Source organism: Panicum virgatum, chromosome 5K (assembly GCF_016808335.1).
Source record: "Panicum virgatum strain AP13 chromosome 5K, P.virgatum_v5, whole genome shotgun sequence".
NCBI lineage: Eukaryota > Viridiplantae > Streptophyta > Magnoliopsida > Poales > Poaceae > Panicum > Panicum virgatum.
The window spans coordinates 8,533,336-8,551,827 of NC_053140.1; the positions used below are offsets into that span (position 1 = coordinate 8,533,336).

At 52.2% G+C, this 18,492-nt stretch overlaps 3 protein-coding genes across 3 annotated transcripts; 2 read left to right on the forward strand and 1 right to left on the reverse strand.

Moving 5' to 3' along the window:
* The first annotated feature begins 478 nt into the window (after positions 1-478).
* LOC120706108 (homeobox protein Hox-A13-like) lies at positions 479-1,573 on the forward strand. The gene has a single exon (XM_039990681.1). It carries the CDS (start codon positions 637-639, stop codon positions 1,102-1,104), a length of 468 nt encoding a protein of 155 aa, XP_039846615.1. The 5' UTR covers positions 479-636; the 3' UTR covers positions 1,105-1,573.
* An 8,803-nt stretch (positions 1,574-10,376) lies between these two features.
* LOC120710482 (protein CHROMATIN REMODELING 24-like) lies at positions 10,377-12,584 on the forward strand. Its single transcript, XM_039996159.1, has 4 exons — positions 10,377-11,434; positions 11,718-11,848; positions 11,933-11,987; positions 12,173-12,584. The coding sequence occupies exons 1-4, from the start codon at positions 11,429-11,431 to the stop codon at positions 12,266-12,268; spliced, it is 288 nt and encodes a 95-aa protein (XP_039852093.1). The 5' UTR covers positions 10,377-11,428; the 3' UTR covers positions 12,269-12,584.
* A 246-nt stretch (positions 12,585-12,830) lies between these two features.
* Positions 12,831-18,486, reverse strand: LOC120706109 (alpha-xylosidase 1-like). The gene is made up of 3 exons (XM_039990682.1): positions 17,972-18,486; positions 16,865-17,523; positions 12,831-15,039 (listed from the first exon to the last, which is right to left on the reverse strand). The coding sequence occupies exons 1-3, from the start codon at positions 18,448-18,450 to the stop codon at positions 13,136-13,138; spliced, it is 3,042 nt and encodes a 1,013-aa protein (XP_039846616.1). The 5' UTR covers positions 18,451-18,486; the 3' UTR covers positions 12,831-13,135.
* Between the last annotated feature and the right edge of the window lie 6 nt (positions 18,487-18,492).

Below are 18,492 nucleotides of genomic sequence, written 5' to 3' on the forward strand. Positions count from 1 at the left end.
TCAAAATTTAAATTTGAATTTAAAAAAATGGAAAATTTTCAAAAAATTTCTAAAAATACTTCAAGATGCGACGAATCTAATAGTGTCAATTTTTTTTCAAAAATTCATTCGTTTAACATACTTTTCGGGCATTTAAATTTACAACAAAAAAGAAAATGAAAAAATGAGACGGTCCATTAAGGCCCACTTGGTAAACCGATCAAACCGGCCGGTATACCGGTTACACATGCAATTTTAAATTTGGATTTGAATTCAAACCGGTCTAACCGGCTGGTATACCGGTACGAACCAATTGAACTGAGTTTTTTGAATTCAAATTTGAATTTGACCGGTTTATACCGATAACCGGTCAAACCGGAACGATAAATCGGAACCGGTGGGCGCCGATTGGGTCCAAACGGTCGGTTAGGAAAAGCCCTGGTCCCGAGCCACCCAGCCCACTTTTGCGCCGCGCCGCACCCCGCCCGTCCCGGGTCCGAGGCGGGAGCCGGAGCCCCCACCCGGCCGGGCCGCCGCCTCCTACAAAAGGGCGCGCGCCCAAACGGCTCGAACCTCCCCCACTCTCACTCCCTCGCAGCCTCCACCCGAGTCCGGAGGTCACAGACTCCGCGAAGCAGAGCAGCAGCCGGCCCAGCCATGAAGCGGACCAGAGCGCAGCAGCCCAAGATCGAGGACCCGCAGGACGCGGGCGCCGCCGCGAGCGCCGGCAACTGCAACCCCACCAAGCCGCAGCGCCGGGCCAAGCAGCCGCGGCAGCCCAAGGCGGGCGCCGCCGCCAAGAAACCCTCCGCGGCGGCGGCGCGCGCCGCGGCTGCCGCCGCCGCCGCTAATGCCGCTAGTGCCGCTTCGGCCGCGCCGTCGCCCGGGCCGGAGTCAGCGCAGACCGTGCCGGACGCGTGCGCCGCCGCCGGGGAGGGCTCGCGCCCCGTGGACTGGGACCTCGACGCCGGGCTCGACGCGGCGGCGTGGTGGACGTGGGGCGTCGACGAGGAGAAGCTGCTCGGGTGGTTCCCGTTCGTCGAGGAGGACTTCCGGTGCGCCGGCGGCCGCGCCGGCGACGCCGAGGTGGCCGCGTTCGACCACGACATCTGGAGCATTTGGTGAAAACCTGGGCGCAAGGACAGGGACGCCGCCGGAGCTGGCGCCCGCTGCTTCTGCTCCTCTTGCTCCGGCCGGGGTGGTGTTCCGGTACAGGAACGCAGGTATGGCGGCGGCGGAGGAAATTTGTAGGCGAGGTAGCTAGGAGACTAATTGTGTAAGCTATGCAAGGTTCAGACGTTCAGGCATGGAATCCGAAGTGCTCTTCGTTGCTCCATTGATCGAGTTCCGAAGCGGATCGAATTTTTCGCAGCTCGTGGTTAGGGATGGCATTTCGCGGTGAACTTGAAAGCTTTGCTTGCGATCAAACTCATTGGAGCCCGAAATGCCCATGTTCTAGCAGGCCTTGACAGGGGTATCGGTGGAATTTGCAACTGCCCAGATACTTGGAGCGGTGCCCCTATTCCCGCTACTCGAGTTCCCATCAGCGAGTTGCTTTCGCGCCCAGTATAAAAATATCCCATCAGTTCTTCCTTGGTCTTTGATCACCTTGATTTCCCTTTTATGACCCCTCAATGCTTAATGCGATTTCATGACTACTATCAAAAAAATAATGTGATTTCATGACGGGCACGTTTTGATCACGAAAACCTTCAGGCGTAATTTGTTACGGTGAGGTGAAGCGAGGGACTTTTCTATGAACATGATGACCTTAAAACCTTAAACCAACACTGAGATGGATACAAATTTGAAGACGAAACCTTCAAGCAATGTTTATAACTGCTGATCACCAAATTCTCTTTAATTATTGGGAAAAGTTCCAAATCAGTTTGTTCTTTGCTTGCAATTCCAGGTGCTGGCAACTAGTTGTCCCTTAAACAATGGGGCCAAACAATGGCGGCGGGACCTCCCTCCACTTTCATGTGTTTAGTTATGCGAAAAGTTTCCAAAATTTTTTACTGACGTATATCACATCGAATCTTACGATATATGAATTGAGTATTAAATATAATTAAAAATATAAATAATTGTACAGTTTGGTTGTAAATAACGAGATGAATCTTTTGAGACTAATTACTCCATGGTTAGACAATAATTGCTAAATAAAACCGAAACGTGCTACAACAATTTTTTCGCAAATTTTTCGCGAACTAAACACACCCTCAGTTAAAAGGGGCCGTTTAGTTCCCAAAAATTTTCACCTCCCCCTTTAAACACATGTATGAAACACTAAATGTAATTAAATAACAAAACTAATTACACAGTTTGGATGTACATGACGAGACGAATCTTTTAAGCCTAATTAGTGCATGATTAGCCATAAATGCTATAGTAACTCACATGTGCTAATGACGCGGTCAAAGGCCTCAAAAGATTCGTCTCGTGGTTTCCAAGTGAGTTCTGAAATTAGTTTTTTAATTAGTGTCCGAAAAACCCTTTCGACATCTGATCAAACAATCGATGTGAACTTTGATCCAAAAATTTTCGCTAACTAAACACCCCTTATTTGTCAATTCTCCGCAGCTAATTTCGCGAAGGAACTTTTCTGGTCCGTCTCTGACGGTCGTTTCGTTTCTCTGCCTGCTTGTCGAAGCGTGCCGCCAGTCGCCACATGGATCCACCAAATTTCTGCACCAGCCCGGCAGTGTCGTAAAACGCTCACCACACACTTTCTGCGCTGTTGCACTGTGGGTTTCATTAATCCTGGGCCTAACCTGTCAGTAACCCTCGTCTCCTTAGCTCCTTCCTGATCCCTGCCATCCAGCACCACGACCTGTGCGCGCTCAGCACGGGACGGGACGACCGAGCGAGCGAGCGCGCACGTACGTAACGGGTCCAAGCAGCAGTGGCCGTTCGGGTCGTACTCGCACGCATCTTCCCGCACCGGTACCGCGCCCTCGTCGCCGGTAAGCTCCCAGCACGGTGGCCGGCCGGAACCCCGGCGCGCGGTCGGCGCCGCGGGCGGCACGGCGTAGCAGCCACGCCGCGAGGCGCTGTTCGCGGCACGCGTGCGCGTACGAGAAGGCGTCCACCAGCCGCGACCTCCGCCCCGTACGGCCACCGATCGCCTCGGATTCTCCACCGATTGACGTGCTGCGGCGCAGTGTGGTACAGCGGCTGCCTGTTGCTGTTGCTTGTCCGTTCCGTCCTGAACGCGCGCAGGCTCGGCTCGATCGGTCACGCCCGGGCGGCAGCTGTCCGGGCACGTCGTGACGTGACAAGCCACCGTACACTGCCGGGGGGGTGTCAGTGGGGCACGCCGCGCCCGTGTCGCGCTCGCCGCGTCCTGGGCCCTGGCACGCGCCGGGTGAGCAGGGAGCTACCATTACGGCAGTGCCTGGTCAGTGTTCGCCACAGTTAGGAGTAGCAAGTTGCGACCGCACAGAGCGATGCTCTCCAGCCCCAAACTCTTCGTGGCTGCTACAGCTAGTGCTAGCACCATAAGAGCAAGTATAATAGGCGGCGTGGAGCGAGCGAAATGCCGACGTGGTGGACGGAGAAGGTAGGAGAGAGAGGGGAGCGAGTGCATCGCCAGACGCCGATTGACTCGGGCGAAATGGCACTGTTCCGCAGCGGTGCTCGTTTTCATTGGCCGCACGTCGCTTTCTAGCACTGTGCTGCATTGAATGCTATCCACGCTGGTTTTTATCTCGCCCGCAGTGGGCGCGGTTTATTAGCCTTGCTCTAACCCCCGGCCGGGAATTAAACCGGCGGACGTGCCGCGCCGGCACGGGAGGAGCGGCGGCCGGCCGTGGCGCATGGCGCCATGCGGGCCGGCGCCACCGCCGCCGGCGCATCTAATCACTCCGTGTCCGTTTCGCCGGGGCCGCGCACGCCGGTCCGCATCATGGATGTCTGGCTCGCATGCTGGCCCCGGCGGCCGCTGCCGGTCGGTGTCTTGCCTGGCCGCCTCCTCCCCATCTCCGGGCGGCCGGCCGCACTCGCATGCGCAATCCAATCACGCCACCTCATGGTCCGGCGATCCTTTGACCCGCATTAAACAAGACGCACTTTACCTGTAGTACCAGACTGGCAGCGGCAGCTCGAGCTGTGGCCTGTGGGGGTGCGCTCCGGTGGGATCCCATCGCCGATCCGGTCGTTTGTTCGGTTCCTGTCTGAGCTGTTGCGAATCATTGGCAGCCGGGATCGCTGCTGGATCGGAGTGTTTCCGGCGGAGATTGCGCGGCTTTTCCAGCTAATTCTCATCCCCTCGCTCCGGCGGTCGTAGGAGGGCTGTTGCTGCCGGAGAAAGTCTACCAGAAACCATCGTTCCAGGAGAAAGCCCTACGCAAAACACAAGTCGATTTCGTCGGCGTCGCGTCGGGCCTCCCTTTCGAGCACGAGGGCAAGTCGTGTAAAACGACGGGGAATCACGCTCCATCCGATAAGATAAGCGCAGGGAGGATAAACAAGAAGGGGTTTTCAAAGAAAAAGGAGCTAGGAGGCCCACTCGAAGCTGAGGTTCCGAACGACGGGGAGCGCAGGCCGGTCAGCATCCCGAGGCCCCCCCGTATGGCCATATCCCCGTGCCGCCCGGCCGTCGCGCGCCCAGAGCTGAAAGATCGCCTGCCGCACGACGCCGACGGCGAATCTGGAGTGTCGGCAGGGGTGGTGGTAGTGCCGTGGTGGTACGAGCGCGACGCCCCCGTCCGGCGCACCGTGCCCGCCCGCGCGCAACGCCAGTCGCCAGCAGACGGCGCTGCCGCCGCGCGCTGCGGCCGTCCGGCACCGAAAAGGAAATCCCGGCGCCCACCAGTACGTGCCTTCTGAGAGCGACGGGTGGTGTGGTCCACGGCGAGCCGGCCGGCTGCCGCGCGCGCTGTTCCCCGGCGGATGGAAGGCAGGCAGACAGGCCGGGGGAAGCGATAGAAGGAATTTTGTCGCGCAGCGGATGGGCCCGCCGCCGCAACGGCGAGCGGCGAGAGGGCGCGCGGTCCACGGCGATCCGCGCCTGCCGCCGGGGTGGCGCGAGACTGTTGGACGCGGACGGGCGGACCGGGCCACGGGCGTTCCAGCGCGGCGGCAACACCGCAACAGACGCTGCCGGTAGGCACGGTCGGGCGCGCGCGCGCCAAACTGTTTGTCGGGTGGCCGTGGACCCCGGATCCCGGTCACGTGACGGGGTGGGCGGGGATTTGGTCGTAGCACGAAACGTTGGGGTGGCGCTAGTCGGCAAGGCCTGGATGCTGGCGGCGCGGCTGGTCACCTGGACCGCGACTGTGGCCGGCACGGCACTGGAGGGATGCTTGCCTTGGTTCGGCTGGGCTACGCTGACAGCGACTGCAACCGCCGGACTGTGATGGGGAGGGGACGGGACGGGACGACGCGCTGCGAGGACCACGCGGCGCTGCGGCGCCAACCGGGGTACAGTGCGGGGCTCTGCGCCGCGCCGCTGGCTCGCTCGAGATCGGTTCGAGGCTCTTGATTGCACGGAGCGGTGACCAGTCGGCCCCCGCTTGATGTGAGGTGAGAAGCAAATCCGGACGCGACGCACTGCTGCCTGCTGCCAAGATCGAAAAACGTCAGAGCTGCACGTCGGCCAGGCCCCCATGTCACCTCCACCGTCCCGTACTCCAACTGTGCGTGATCTTTTCCTTTTTTTAAAAAAAAATGTGCGACCTTTTCACCCGGTCCACCCGGTAAAAAAGTTGTGGATCCACGGCGGGCGCATCTCCAACTCCAAGGCACGGTACAAGTTAAAAGGAGGAGCACGTACCCCTGCTACGCTACGGCACCGCAGGCAGACAGGCTGTAAAGTTGGGGTCCGACAGGCGGCAGCACCGCTCCCGAAGCAAAACGTGGCAGGTCGTCGCCGACAGGGACAGCGTCCGGTCCTCGATCGGCGGGACGGGGGGGCCGCACGGGACGACAGCCGGGCGCAGGGGAGGCAGGCACGCGACGTCCGTGGTGCGCATGCGCTGCTGCGGCCGGCGCAGCTCGATTTCACGAGCGGACGGATGGATGGGCGTGTCAGGTCAAGGGCCCACGCCGCGCAGCGCTGTGCGGAGCAGCCTCGGAGACCGAGCGGAGGCTTGCGAAGCGGGAGCGGCTGGTGCGTGCAGACTGCAGGTGCAGCTTCTCGTCTCACGTCGTATCGGGCGGGAAGGACGGCTGGACGGGGGGTCTGACAGCCGCGGACCCACGCGAGCCTTTTGAAGAACGGCGGGAAAGGGTCTTCGCGGTTCCCGCGCGCAGAGAGAGGCACCCACCGGGGCGAGGGCGGCGGCTTTTCGGCGCGCTTCTCGCCGGCCGGCGGCCGTGCGCCGTGGCGGGGTGGCACGCTCGAGCCGGGGCTCGTCTGCGTGTTGCGTGGTTGCGCTTGTGCTCGAACGAATTGAACTGGTGAAAGTCTGGTTTGGATACAGAGTGGACCGTTGCGTGGCATCATTTCCTCGTCCAAACTGGCACGCCGCTGCGCTTGCTTGCGATTAGGCGAAACAGACCGGCGTGGCCGGAAAAGGGATCGGGCGGCCTGCTCTTCCGGCCACCGGGACCGGTGGTAACGCTCGGCGCCGGCGTAACCCGGCCGTACGGACTGCGGAGCGCCTCGTGGGCGAGGTTGGTCGCAGCAGCAGCCGGCGCCTCCTCGAACGCCATGAAAGGTGACTGTGGCACGCAGGGCTCGCGATTTGGCCTGCCCCCGTCGCGGGAGCCGTGCCCGGCCGCCGCGAGGCTGAGCGCGACGTGACGGAGCACCACCCCATGCCCATCCTTCTCCCGCAGGCCGCAGGCCGCACCACCGGAGATGGAGCGGTGGGCCGGTTTCCTCCGCACCTCCTCGTAGGATGGATGGAACACGACTACCACGCGTGCACTGCTCTGAGCAAGAGTTCACGCCGCCGCGCGCTCAACTTGAAGTCGGATCCTCTTGCCAAGTGGAGTATTTGTATTCCACATTGGTGCCTAAGTATTAGAAGCGACGGCGAATAAATGACGAAGGACAACAACATCAATCTAGGAGATACGAAAATTTAACATGGAAAACCTTTCCAATGTGGAAAAAAAAACACAGGCGCCAGCCAGCAAATCTTCACTATATCGGATTTGTGTTTATAACACCTAACAGCGGCTTACAAGAGGAATAACTCAACAAAAAGAAAACTCTAAAGGGTATATGAACCGGACCGTGGGGGGCACCGCCCCCGCACCCCCAGGTGTTCCTGGCGTGGGCCTTCTACAATGGGTCTCCGCTTCGCTCCATCGGTAGTCGGTTTTTTCTTGTGCAATGAATTTAGATCATAGTATAACACTAAGGGCAATTCCAGTGTCAGCATCGATTTTAGAGAGGAAGAAAATTGAACGCATGCACGGTTCGGGACTGCCGGTGTGGAATTCGACTGGTGGAACCCAATGGAACAAACAGAAATTGAGAATGTTCCTTCTCCTCGCTTCTCCTTTGCTGGTTGCTCCGCCCATGATGAATTAGTTTTCGTTCAAGTCGAATCGTCTAGTGTGCTCGGTTCGGTTTTCCACGCTCACGATTCGATTTTGTCCACCGCTGGAGCTGGCCTTAGCTTACACCTGCTGTATGGTAACATAAACGAAGCGGTACATGAATGGGCCAATATCTTCCATCTGCACAGGGTTCTTGATGCATGAATGGGCTTGTATGTTCAATATGGGCCTCGAATTGACTGGACCATGAACCATTATTAAACAACAACAAAAATACCCACCCGAGTGTTTCGTTTATGTTACAATTACTATGTGAGTTGTGATCGGTCCTATGTGAGATTTCTAACCTATTTATTACGGAATTCCTAACCATGTCTCGAGTAAAAATCTGCTACCTGCACCAATCGATTTTTTTGTCCGCTCAATCTCTTTTGCGGGCCATCCGATCCTCTCTCCTCTGCGGTCCAACTTTTATCACTCATTCACTCTGTGCCCACCGTATGCACAAGACGATGGGACTGGGAGGCTGAGACCCAAATGTTACAGACTGTCACTTCAGCTGGGCTGTTGCTTCTAGCTTCTACTCCACGTGCTTGTTAGGAATTCCATTTTTTTAACTTGATTTATTGGTAAATATTTGTCTCTGAAGCTGTGTAATCTCCTCTTTTACTTTGTTGTATTTTATATGTTAGATGCACTTTCTTTGTCTCATATCAATTTAGTGGAAGAATTTGTGCCATTTTGTATCTGCGAAATGCATTATTTACTAATACATAGATTTCATGTATTGTTACGATCAAATTAAAGAGTTATACTTTTTTTTACCTTAGATCAAATTAATCTTATAATCTCTTTTTTTTTGTTAACGAGCCTTTTTCTTTTCCGTGTTTGGTTAATGTGGGGATGAATGTACTCACATACACGCACTCACCCTATGAATAGGTGTACACAATTGTACTTCTATTTGAGGATATTCTAGAGGCGGGATCGGGGGGATCTTGAAAAGCTCACCACGGAGAACGTGTTGCTATCAATAGGTATGTTGTACATTAGAAGACTAGCTTCATTGATACTTTTTGTAAATCCAAAAAAAATACAAGCATACATGGTAAGGACTCGAATCTAGACCTGGTTGGCAAATTAGAACACAATGGTACAATCGGTACTCAAAACGTAGCTCATACGGGAAAAATAAAATATTTTCAATAGACAAACTTCATTTAGAAAGGAGGGAACAAGAGAGAGATAAGGTAGATGGGAAAAGAAGAGCCGTGGAGGAAGAGAGCGCGGGGCCATGTGCAGAAGGTACGCAGGCCACGCAGAAGTACAGACTCACGCGTGAACGAGACCAGTCTGAGGATAGATTTTCCCGTCCTCATGCAAATTTTTTTTCCATTTTTTCTCGCCAAGGCCAACACCATCCACCTGGTTCAATTCGACCAGCTCGATGGCCGGCTCTGCCGGGTAGGGTCAGCGTCTCAGCAAAGAAGCAACCACGTACAGATTTTTGTAGTATTTCATTTTATTTAACGAATAAATTACCAAATAACCTCCCAACTAGCGTAAAAGATTTAAGATTTATTTTTTTATTTTTGAAGGGAGACCAATAATTTGTTGTCTGGCTTCATTGGCGTTGGTAGGTATATTATGAAATGAGCTCGTACAATCAACTCCGTCTTCATGTTTCCAACAAGCAATGCAACCACTTATGCAAGTAACTGACATCACCATAACTCCATGAGGCTCTGCTCAGTTGATCAACGGTTAGTTGAACAGAAAACACAAAGACAAAAAGGGTGCATCCAAGAGGGCTGCTACCTGGAGAAAAATTCACAAGAATGAATTTAATAAAAATCTCATGAAAATATATGCCTCACAATCATTCTTCATTCTGTTGAGAAACGCATATACTTTATGTTGGATCAATTGGGCCTAGGGCCTATTAAGTCAATTAATCAGATAATTCGGGCCTAGGGCCTATTAAGTCAATTAATCAGATAATTCCAAAATCCGTAGAAATGGTGGTAGTTACATTAGTGGTTAAACCACCTTGAAAGTTGAGAAGGTCCCTAACCAACTTATAAGGTGGTCAACTTGTTCACACTTGGTAAGAAGGCCAAGAAGGTATAGCAGAACTCATTAAAAATATGGCATCTCCGGTGTTATTTGTGGTCTCCTAGCTATCCTTCGTCATCATATTCCATATATATAGCTAGTCAATGGCATATCGACATTCAATTGCTGCCACACCGTATGCACATATTTTTCTACTCATATTAATGCCAATTCACAACATAGTCATATACTACAATGCCACTATTTTACTACTCATATTAATGCCAATTCACAACATAGTCATATACTACAATGCCACTTGGTGTCTGACGTAATCTCGTTATGGTATATGTATTTTGGAGTGCACTGCATAATAAAAATGAATATGACATGCATGGGCTATTAATTGAATAATGTTTTTATTCGATTAATTGAAGAATGTGATTGAACACAAACTTCTGAAAGATGAAAAAAGATTATGAAAGACAATAACACCTCGGCCTTCCGAAAAATAGGTGCCAATTGGACCAAGCATTTTCTCATTGATCTAGTGGAGATCAAGGCCAAATAAATAATGTTTTTTTATTCGATTAATTGAAGAATGTGATTGAACACAAACTTCCAGAAGATGAAAAAAGATTATGAAAGACAATAACACCTCAGCCTTCCGAAAAATAGGTGCCAATTGGACCAAGCATTTCTCATTGATCTAGTGGAGATCAAGGCCAAATAAGCCCATCGTGACCCAACCTTTTCTCTATCAAAAAGGCATTGAAGATATTTGGTTATCACAAATGGGATGAAACATCTAGATGATGAGGATATGCCTTTAGAATACAGAGGCTAGGGATTCTCATGTGTATAAAAGGGGCTAAATCAGAGGGTTATGGACTCGTTTCCAAAAGCTTTATATTAAGTTGAGAAACATGTTGCAGATCCTGGAGAGGTAGCGGATGCAGATGTTTGATGATGACGGCGGCGGCTCACCCTCCTTTTCCTCCAGTAACGGCTCACCCACCCCTGACCGTCGCCTGGACAGGATCCTGGAGATAGAGCAGAGGTGGAATTGACAGATTTTAGAACTAGACGATGAGGAGCTCGTGATCGAGGTTGACGACGATGGCTCATCCTCCTCTGTCGACACTCCATAAGTCCAAACCCAACCTTATGTGTGTGTAGTGCAAGTGCCCTCTATCAGCTAAATGTTGTATACCAAACACTGGTGCTTGTCTTGTGTAAATCCAATCCCTTCACAATTTCAGGACCGCACGTCATCTCCCCCCACTATTTGGCTTCATCGATGCTTTGGACAAGCCAGCCATCGCCATCCCCGACGATTGCCACCACCCTTCCACTGCCCCGCGCCCAATGTCCTCAAAGACCGCCGCCTCCACCTCACCCGCAGCTGCCAAGACCCTAACCGGAACCCCAATCCGCTTCCAGATACTGTACACCCTTCTTGCTCGCTCACCAGTCTTCCTGTCACCCCGTCCATCATCAATCAATAATCCACTAATTCCATTGCCCCCTTTCTTGCAGAAGCCCCCGCTGAAGAAGCCAGGAAGGCCAAGCTCTCATACTGCAGCCACATAGGCAATCTCACTAGTCGGCTCGAGTCGCTGTCCGTCCACGAGCCCAACCCTACCACGAGACCCAGAGAAGAGCAGCTCGCCCCCCTGCTGTGCAATATCACCGCGAACCCAAATGACCATTGCGCCAGAGATGTAGAGGACAATGCTGAGGGTGGTGGATGGGAGAAGACGGAGTACTTCAAATGGAGCCAACTGGAACTAGTTCAGCATTCAAACCATAGAACCTCCCAAGAAACATTTTTGAGATGCTTTACCATCATCATCGTGAGGGCCTCCGATGGCTCTAGGTTCTGCACTGCAGGGTAACTAGAGGGATCCTAGGGGATGACACGGGCACCGGCAAGACCATGCAGGTTCGTCATGCTCATCTCCCCTTCTTCTGATTATACTTTTTTCTTGATCCTTTTAGTGTTTTCTTGTTCAATGCCATTTGAATCCATTAAGGCTTGGGGAGCTAAAAACAGTTCTCTTCAGACAGAAGCATATAACTATTTTTTGCTATATACATACCTACTCATTTCCCAGTTGGCTTCATTCATATTGTGAATTTTGTTGACAGTTTCTCAACCTTTGCCACTGGTTCATTTAGTTGTGGATCCACTAATGGAAGCATGTGACCTTGTTTGTGCTGTGCAGGTTTCTGCATTTCTGGCTGGATTGTTTCATTCTCGCCTAATTAAGAGGGTACTCATTGTTGTTCCAAAGAAACTTCTGGCTCATTGGACCAAGGAGCTCTCAGTTGTTGGTCTGAAACATCAAATCAGAGAGTATAAATCACTATATCTTCTATCTCATGTGATCTAAAGTTCTGTTAGTTGGTGCTAAGCATCTATTCCTTTCCATTTTGGCAGCTACTCTGGCCCCAACAAAAGCGGTCGCCATGATAAGCTTCAGTGTGCCTTCAAGGTAAATTCTTCTACCATAAGGATTACTTGGTCTGGCTTTCTGTAACTTTGCAACGTGTTACACTTTGAAAATTTGACTACCCAGCCATTTTTTTCGTATCATCATCTAGAACAAATTCCCGAATCCCTCCCAATATGTTATAATTATTAATATTCTAGCAAATGTTCAACTCCATGTTTCCGCAGGAAGGTGGTGTCCTCCTAACAGCCCACAGACCATACATCAACTGGTGTAGAATACTGTTTCGCTCCAAGAAGAATTTTTGGAGCTCTGTACCGTAATGTCACTACCTGAAAAATACTTACTGAATTTTTCTGCAAAGGCGATACGTTGTATTCAGTGTCAATTGTGCTTGAGTTGAGATTCATATCCGGCATAGATGACAATGACAGCATCCTTACAGATAGTGCAAAGTCTGAATGTAGCTTATTTTCTGTAGTTAGTGCAAATTCTGAATGTAGCTTATTTTCTGTACTTGGTGAAAGTTCAGAAGACAAAAGGAGCCATTCTTAGGATACCAAAAGGTGTGTTCAAGATATTGCTCTCATCAAGATTACCAATTGTGCTATCATCTGGAGAATGGAATTGTTTGAATCCTGTGTAGACATCTCATAGTTAAAATTGTTTATATAAAAATACTTATATAACTTAGTTATTGATTATTTGAGAATTAACAAGGCAGACTGAACCGAACACTATAAAGTAGTACCTGAAGCTTTAACAGGTAACGTTTCGACATTGCTTTGAGGTAGAGAAAAATCAACTGATTGATGGACTGTTTGTCTACTAGCAGAGAGTGGATCACGCCATATTTTTTGCGGCGCATGAAAAGTGAAGTATTCCTTTACGGTAAGTCGAGATTGTTGCATCTCATTTGCTCAAGTGTTCATTCATCACATCATGCAGACGTTAAAGGTTCTTATTCCAGGAAGGCTAAAATCCAGAAGAAAATCAGAAACTCTGCGTCACCGAGTGCGTGCGCTGCTCCTTGCACAGCGCACCCACCAGATGACACGCAAATTTCCAGAATCTTCGCTGCGGAGCAGCACGGGCAGGATCTACCATCTAATCAGACACGGATCGACGCTTTAAGCGAACGCAAGCAGATGGAGAGATGGATGATGTAGCAGGGCAGAACAGAACTTGACCTAGGCTTCGATCTGCATGTTCCAGGTCACGGTGAAGCTCTTCCCCAGCGGCAACGCCAGCCCGCCGACGTCCACCTCGACGCTCCTCTGGCTGTCCTCGACGCCTTCTCCCTCCTCCCCTTGCAGCTTCGCGCCCCCACCCGCCGCGAAGTAAGGGCTCGACGTCGCGACGGCTGCTGCGTCGGCGTCCGCGCCGTCGACCACGATGGAGATGTCCTTGCCGGTCCCCTCCAGCCCCAGCACCGTGAGCTTCTCGATCACCAGGCCCGCGCGCAGGCTGTAGCTCCCCATCAGCGCCTCCGACCGCACCGTGACCGCCCTGCCGCGCACGCTCGCGTGGAACCGCACGTACGTCGCCTGCCCCTCCGCGAGCGCCATCTCCGGCCGCTCGTCGTCGTCCACGTACACGGCGCCCTCCGCGTCCGCCTGCGCGGCGCCCAGCGGGAACGCCACCACCAGCGTGAACGGCGTCGCGCGGGCGTCCCTGGAGATGACCCCGCCGCGCTGCATCGGGAGCACCGTGCCCTGGTACACGTGCACGTTGATCTCGTTCAGCGGAGCGTCGAGCCTCACCGGCGCCTCGCCGGCCTTGGACACCACCACCTTGGTCGTGTCGAACAAGTTGTACCAGGTGCCCGGCGGGAACAGGGCCCGCACCGAGGTGGCGCCCTCCTCCAGGACTGGGGACACCATGACGCCCGCGCCGAGCAGGAACTGCGTGCTCAGCCCGTAGCACGGCGTGAAGTCGGGGAAGGAGAAGAACACCGGCCGCGCCACGGGGGCGCCGGTCAGGTGCGCCTCGTAGTTGAGCGTGTACAGGTACGGGAGCAGCTTGTACCGCATGCCCAGCGCGTTCCGCGCCGACTTGGCCACGGACTCCCACACGTAGAGCTCCTGCCGCGGCGACGCGAAGTTGGCATGGTCCCTGGAGAACGGGTAGAAGGCGCCGAGCTCGATCCACCGGTTGCAGAGCTCCTCCGTCGGCGACGGGTAAAAGCCGCAGATGTCAGAGCCAACCATGGGCATGCCGAAGATGCCAAAGTTGAGCATCGTCGAGATGGAGTACCGGAGGTTTTCCCAGGTGCCCTTGTTGTCGCCGGTCCAGTGCGCGGCATACGCGCCCGACCCGACGAAAGTGGAGCGAGTCAGGATGAACGGCCTCTTCCCCTGCAGCCCTTGCAGGGCCTTGTGCGTGGCAATGGCCTGCGAGAAGCCGTACAGGCTGTGGGCATTGTACTCCAGGATGCCATTGTAGTGAGTGGCACTTGTCGCGATGGTGTTGAAGCCGAGCCGAGCGGTCTGCCCCGAGGCATTGATCTTGTAAGGTGGCTCATCCCATCTGGTGTTCGTGAGGTTCTTGCAATCCAGGCAGCACACCCACGGCGTCTTCGAGTCAGGAATAGGGCACTGGTGCTTCTTCGGGATTGTGCACTTGCCCGTGCAGAAGTTGGATGCCTCGTTCATGTCGATCCAGAGGCCATCCACCGGGACAAGGTCATGAAACCTCCGCACCTCGTCAATCCACCATGACACGCCGTTCGGGTTGAGGAAGTCCGGGAAGTAGACAGGGCCAGGCCAGACCTGGGCAAGGTATGGCTGCCCATCCAGCTTGATGAAGATGTCCCGCGCCATGCCACGCTGGTACACACCATAGGAGTTGTTCACAGCGATGCCAGGGTCGATAAGGACAATGTACTTCATCCCCTGCGCGTGGATCTTGTCAAGGAACGCTAGCAGCTTCGGCCGAGGGTAGTTGACAGGGTCCAGTGTGAAGTCCTTGGCGGCATCCATGTGATCGTCATCATTCCAGATCACGTCGAGGGGTATCTGAGCATTCCGGTAGCCCTCCACAACACCCTCAACCACAGAAAGGTTCTTGTACCCCCACCTGCACTGGTGGAACCCTGAAGACAAGCACATGGAGTAGTCAGGAACTTGAAGAATTTCAGAGTACAAGAAGTTATGATCATACGGAATAGGGCAGCCAGCAATTTGAAGAGGTAGACTTTTTCAGTGTGCAGACAGCAAGTTTCTTTTCTTGAGACTGCAACTAGTATTGATACAGGGAAATAGAAATAATGCATTGTCTGGAATTGGGATGACAACAGCAAAAGTGTTCATGATGTGCATACCTGAACATTCACATTCGCACTAAAACGCTATTTTACAGAGAGAAAAAAACAACTAATTTTTTTGGCAGAAAAAAAGCAAGTAAATTGATGATAGTATCTAGTCAACATATAGGCAGGAAATTCATACGCACCATCCGAAATGGCAAAATTAATTATAGTGTGAGTAGTTTCTCAGGGTTCATATATTTTTCTAAATGTTCCATGAACTGGGCATGATCAGTAGTTCAGTACAGAGCACATGAAAGACCTTATCCTTATTGGTAAAATGGCCTCACTGGAGAGACGAAACTAGAGACACACTATCTTGTAAAAGAATGCTGTGTTTGAGAAGTTGTATACTTGACAGATGATACAGAGATCTACTTGCAATTCATAAGGCATGACAATACCAGTGCTCCTAGTTCCCAGGATTCAGCAAGGCAGATCCAGAATGCTAGATATTTTATTGTTATGATGTACAAGGCTACAATTACAAGCGAACAAAGTTTCTGTATTCTATCTCCTTGTCCGAATTCACATGATGCATGCTTATCACTGTTAGTGTAGTACTAAGCTACTGGAGTATAGGGCATATTGCAAGCTTGTCACAATCCAACGACAACTGATCTACAGAGCAAACTACCATCTTCTATCTCCAAAGACCCAAAGTTAAATTAGTGTGCGCCAGAGTGACCGTGTTTCATCCATAGCATTAGTCACGCTGGAAGTAATGAATGTTTGTAGCAAAATATTTAATAATTTTGTGCAGACTATGTTATTTGGAACAAAGAACATGCACGTCTGCCATAGTTCCATCTACTGAAATCAGAGTAATCAGTGAAAGCAATAACAAGATATGCGTTGTAAGAAATTCAAAGCTATAGATCTGGATAGGGGAAAAAACTAATTGCTGGCTGGTCATTTTCTCAGGTTCCTGAACTTCTTAAGAACAAGCTACTCCCATCTGCTAGCAGATTTGCGCATCGCATGCATATCCTCCGCATGCATTTTGCTGAGACATAAACAGGTTGGATTTGGTTGTGTAATTTGCAAGGGTAGGGAAGTATTTTCAGGGGATATTTACGATACTGGTAATCTGAAAGGCATACTGGATGCCTATGAAGTGGCCACTGGGAGCAGTATAGTGTATTAATAAAGAGACTACATGATTTTCTATTTTCTACAAAGAGGTCACATGATGCAATCATCCATTGGGAACTACGGGCACGCTAATCACTGTCCAATGTCATCTTGTCCAGCAAATAGACTGTCATCTGTACCCTAAGATCTACATCTGAAAGTTAGCGAACCATAATATAAGCAACTGGATGTATCAAACTTATCTGGCAACAATTAAGTATCCATTTATGGAATCTCATAAAACTATATGTTATTGCTCAATCTGGAACTTAGCTAACCACAATATAAGCGGCCGAATGTATCAAGCTAATCTAGCATCAATTTAAGTATCCATATGTGGCATCTGATAAAACTTTATGATAACAGTCAATCTGGAAGTTAGCTAACCATAACTTAATCAAATGGGCATCATCCTAATCTGAAAATAAGTAAAGGACAGCAAAAAAAAGTAATTGACTCTGAGCTAAGGGGTCCTTACCAAATGCCCAGTAGGGCATGGGTGCAGGACGGCCGATCATGGACGTGTACTGATCCACGACGGCCAACGGCGTCGCCCCGGCGAAGAAGTAGAAGTCAAGAAGGCCTCCGATGACCTTGTACGTCAGCGAGGTCCCCCTGTAGAACACATCCATGCCGTTGCTGTTGAGCAGCAGCACGGCGTGCGCGACGCCGCGGCCGGCCAGGCTCCGGAGGTCCATGTACACCGGGTGCGAGCCGTAGAGGTCGGTGTTGAGGTTGATGGCGGAGATGTCCGTGGTGTAGATGGTGTAGGGGTCGTTGGGCCGCAGCCGGATGCCCCCCGGCTGCGTGTTCTCGCCGAGCCCGTACAGCGCGGCGTCCTTGGGCAGCGCCGTGGACACCTCCAGGTACTGGTCCTTGAACAGCAGCGCGCCGGCGCTGGTGTTGAACAGCGGCTGCCGGGTGGAGCGGCGGTGCACGGCGAACCAGAACGGGTCGCGGCCATAGGTGAAGACCAGCTCCTCGCCGGGGTACTCGGCGGCGGTGAAGGGGGCGCCCGTGACCCTGCCGCCGGTCACGGGTGGGGCTGGCTCCCTCGGGAGCAGGTTGTAGGGGACCTCCCACCTCGGCTTATCCGCGTCGGTGATCTGCACGCGCACCCTTTCCCTCGTCTCGTGCCTGCACAGCGTTGCGCCATTAGAACATGAGGGCCTTAGAATAATTGGAATTCATGATTGGGAAACCATTCGAACATGACATCACTCATCAGGGGAACACTCTTTGAGATTATGATGGCAAGTCTTATGATACTTGGAAACCATAGTGTACCCAGCCAAACTCACTCGTTGTCAAATGGCATCACAAGGACACAAAAGATGCAAAGAATGGAGCAGCATTGCAGCCCAATCTTGAAATGCTGGGTTTATTCCCTTTTAATTTGGTAGGCGTGAAATCTAGCATAATATCTCTTCGCGGGGGGGCAATTGAGCCATCGATTACTGCAACGACAGATATTCTCCTCGACACTACAAGAACGCTAGATTCCTAGAACACCGTGCGATAAAATTAAAAATGCGACGAACAAGAACCGCTGATTTGATGCTGGATGAGCGAAGCGTGTTCTTACTTGACAAACAGCCTGAGGCGAGGGATGTCAGGGCCATAGGTGGAGGTGCGCTGCTTCACCTGCAGGTAGCCCACAAGGCCTCCCCCGTTGGGCAGCTGAACCAGGGACACCAGCTTGTAGCCGGACCCAACAACCTTCGGCTTCGCTGTGGCACCCACGCCATTGCTGCTTGCCAAGGCCAGCAATACAAGGCACCACAGGAGGTAGGAGACGATGGGCGAATGGGAAAATGACAGCATTTCGAGCTGCTCTGTTCTCACTCCACCGGCTTTTCTCCTCCCTCCCTCACGAGCTCCCTTTGTACAGCTACTCTGTGTGTGGGCACTGGGCTGCAGCGTGAAGTGCGAGACAGTAGTGAAGACGAGATGCCTAGAGAGAAGAAGAGAGAGGAAGGTGAGAGCTGCAGCTGCTGTCCGCGGTAGTGAATACGAGTAATGGCGGGGAGTGAGCAGTGGCAGCTGAGATGAGCAGCTCTGCATGCATTGAGTGGCATGCTCTGATGCTCAGTGGATACCGAACAT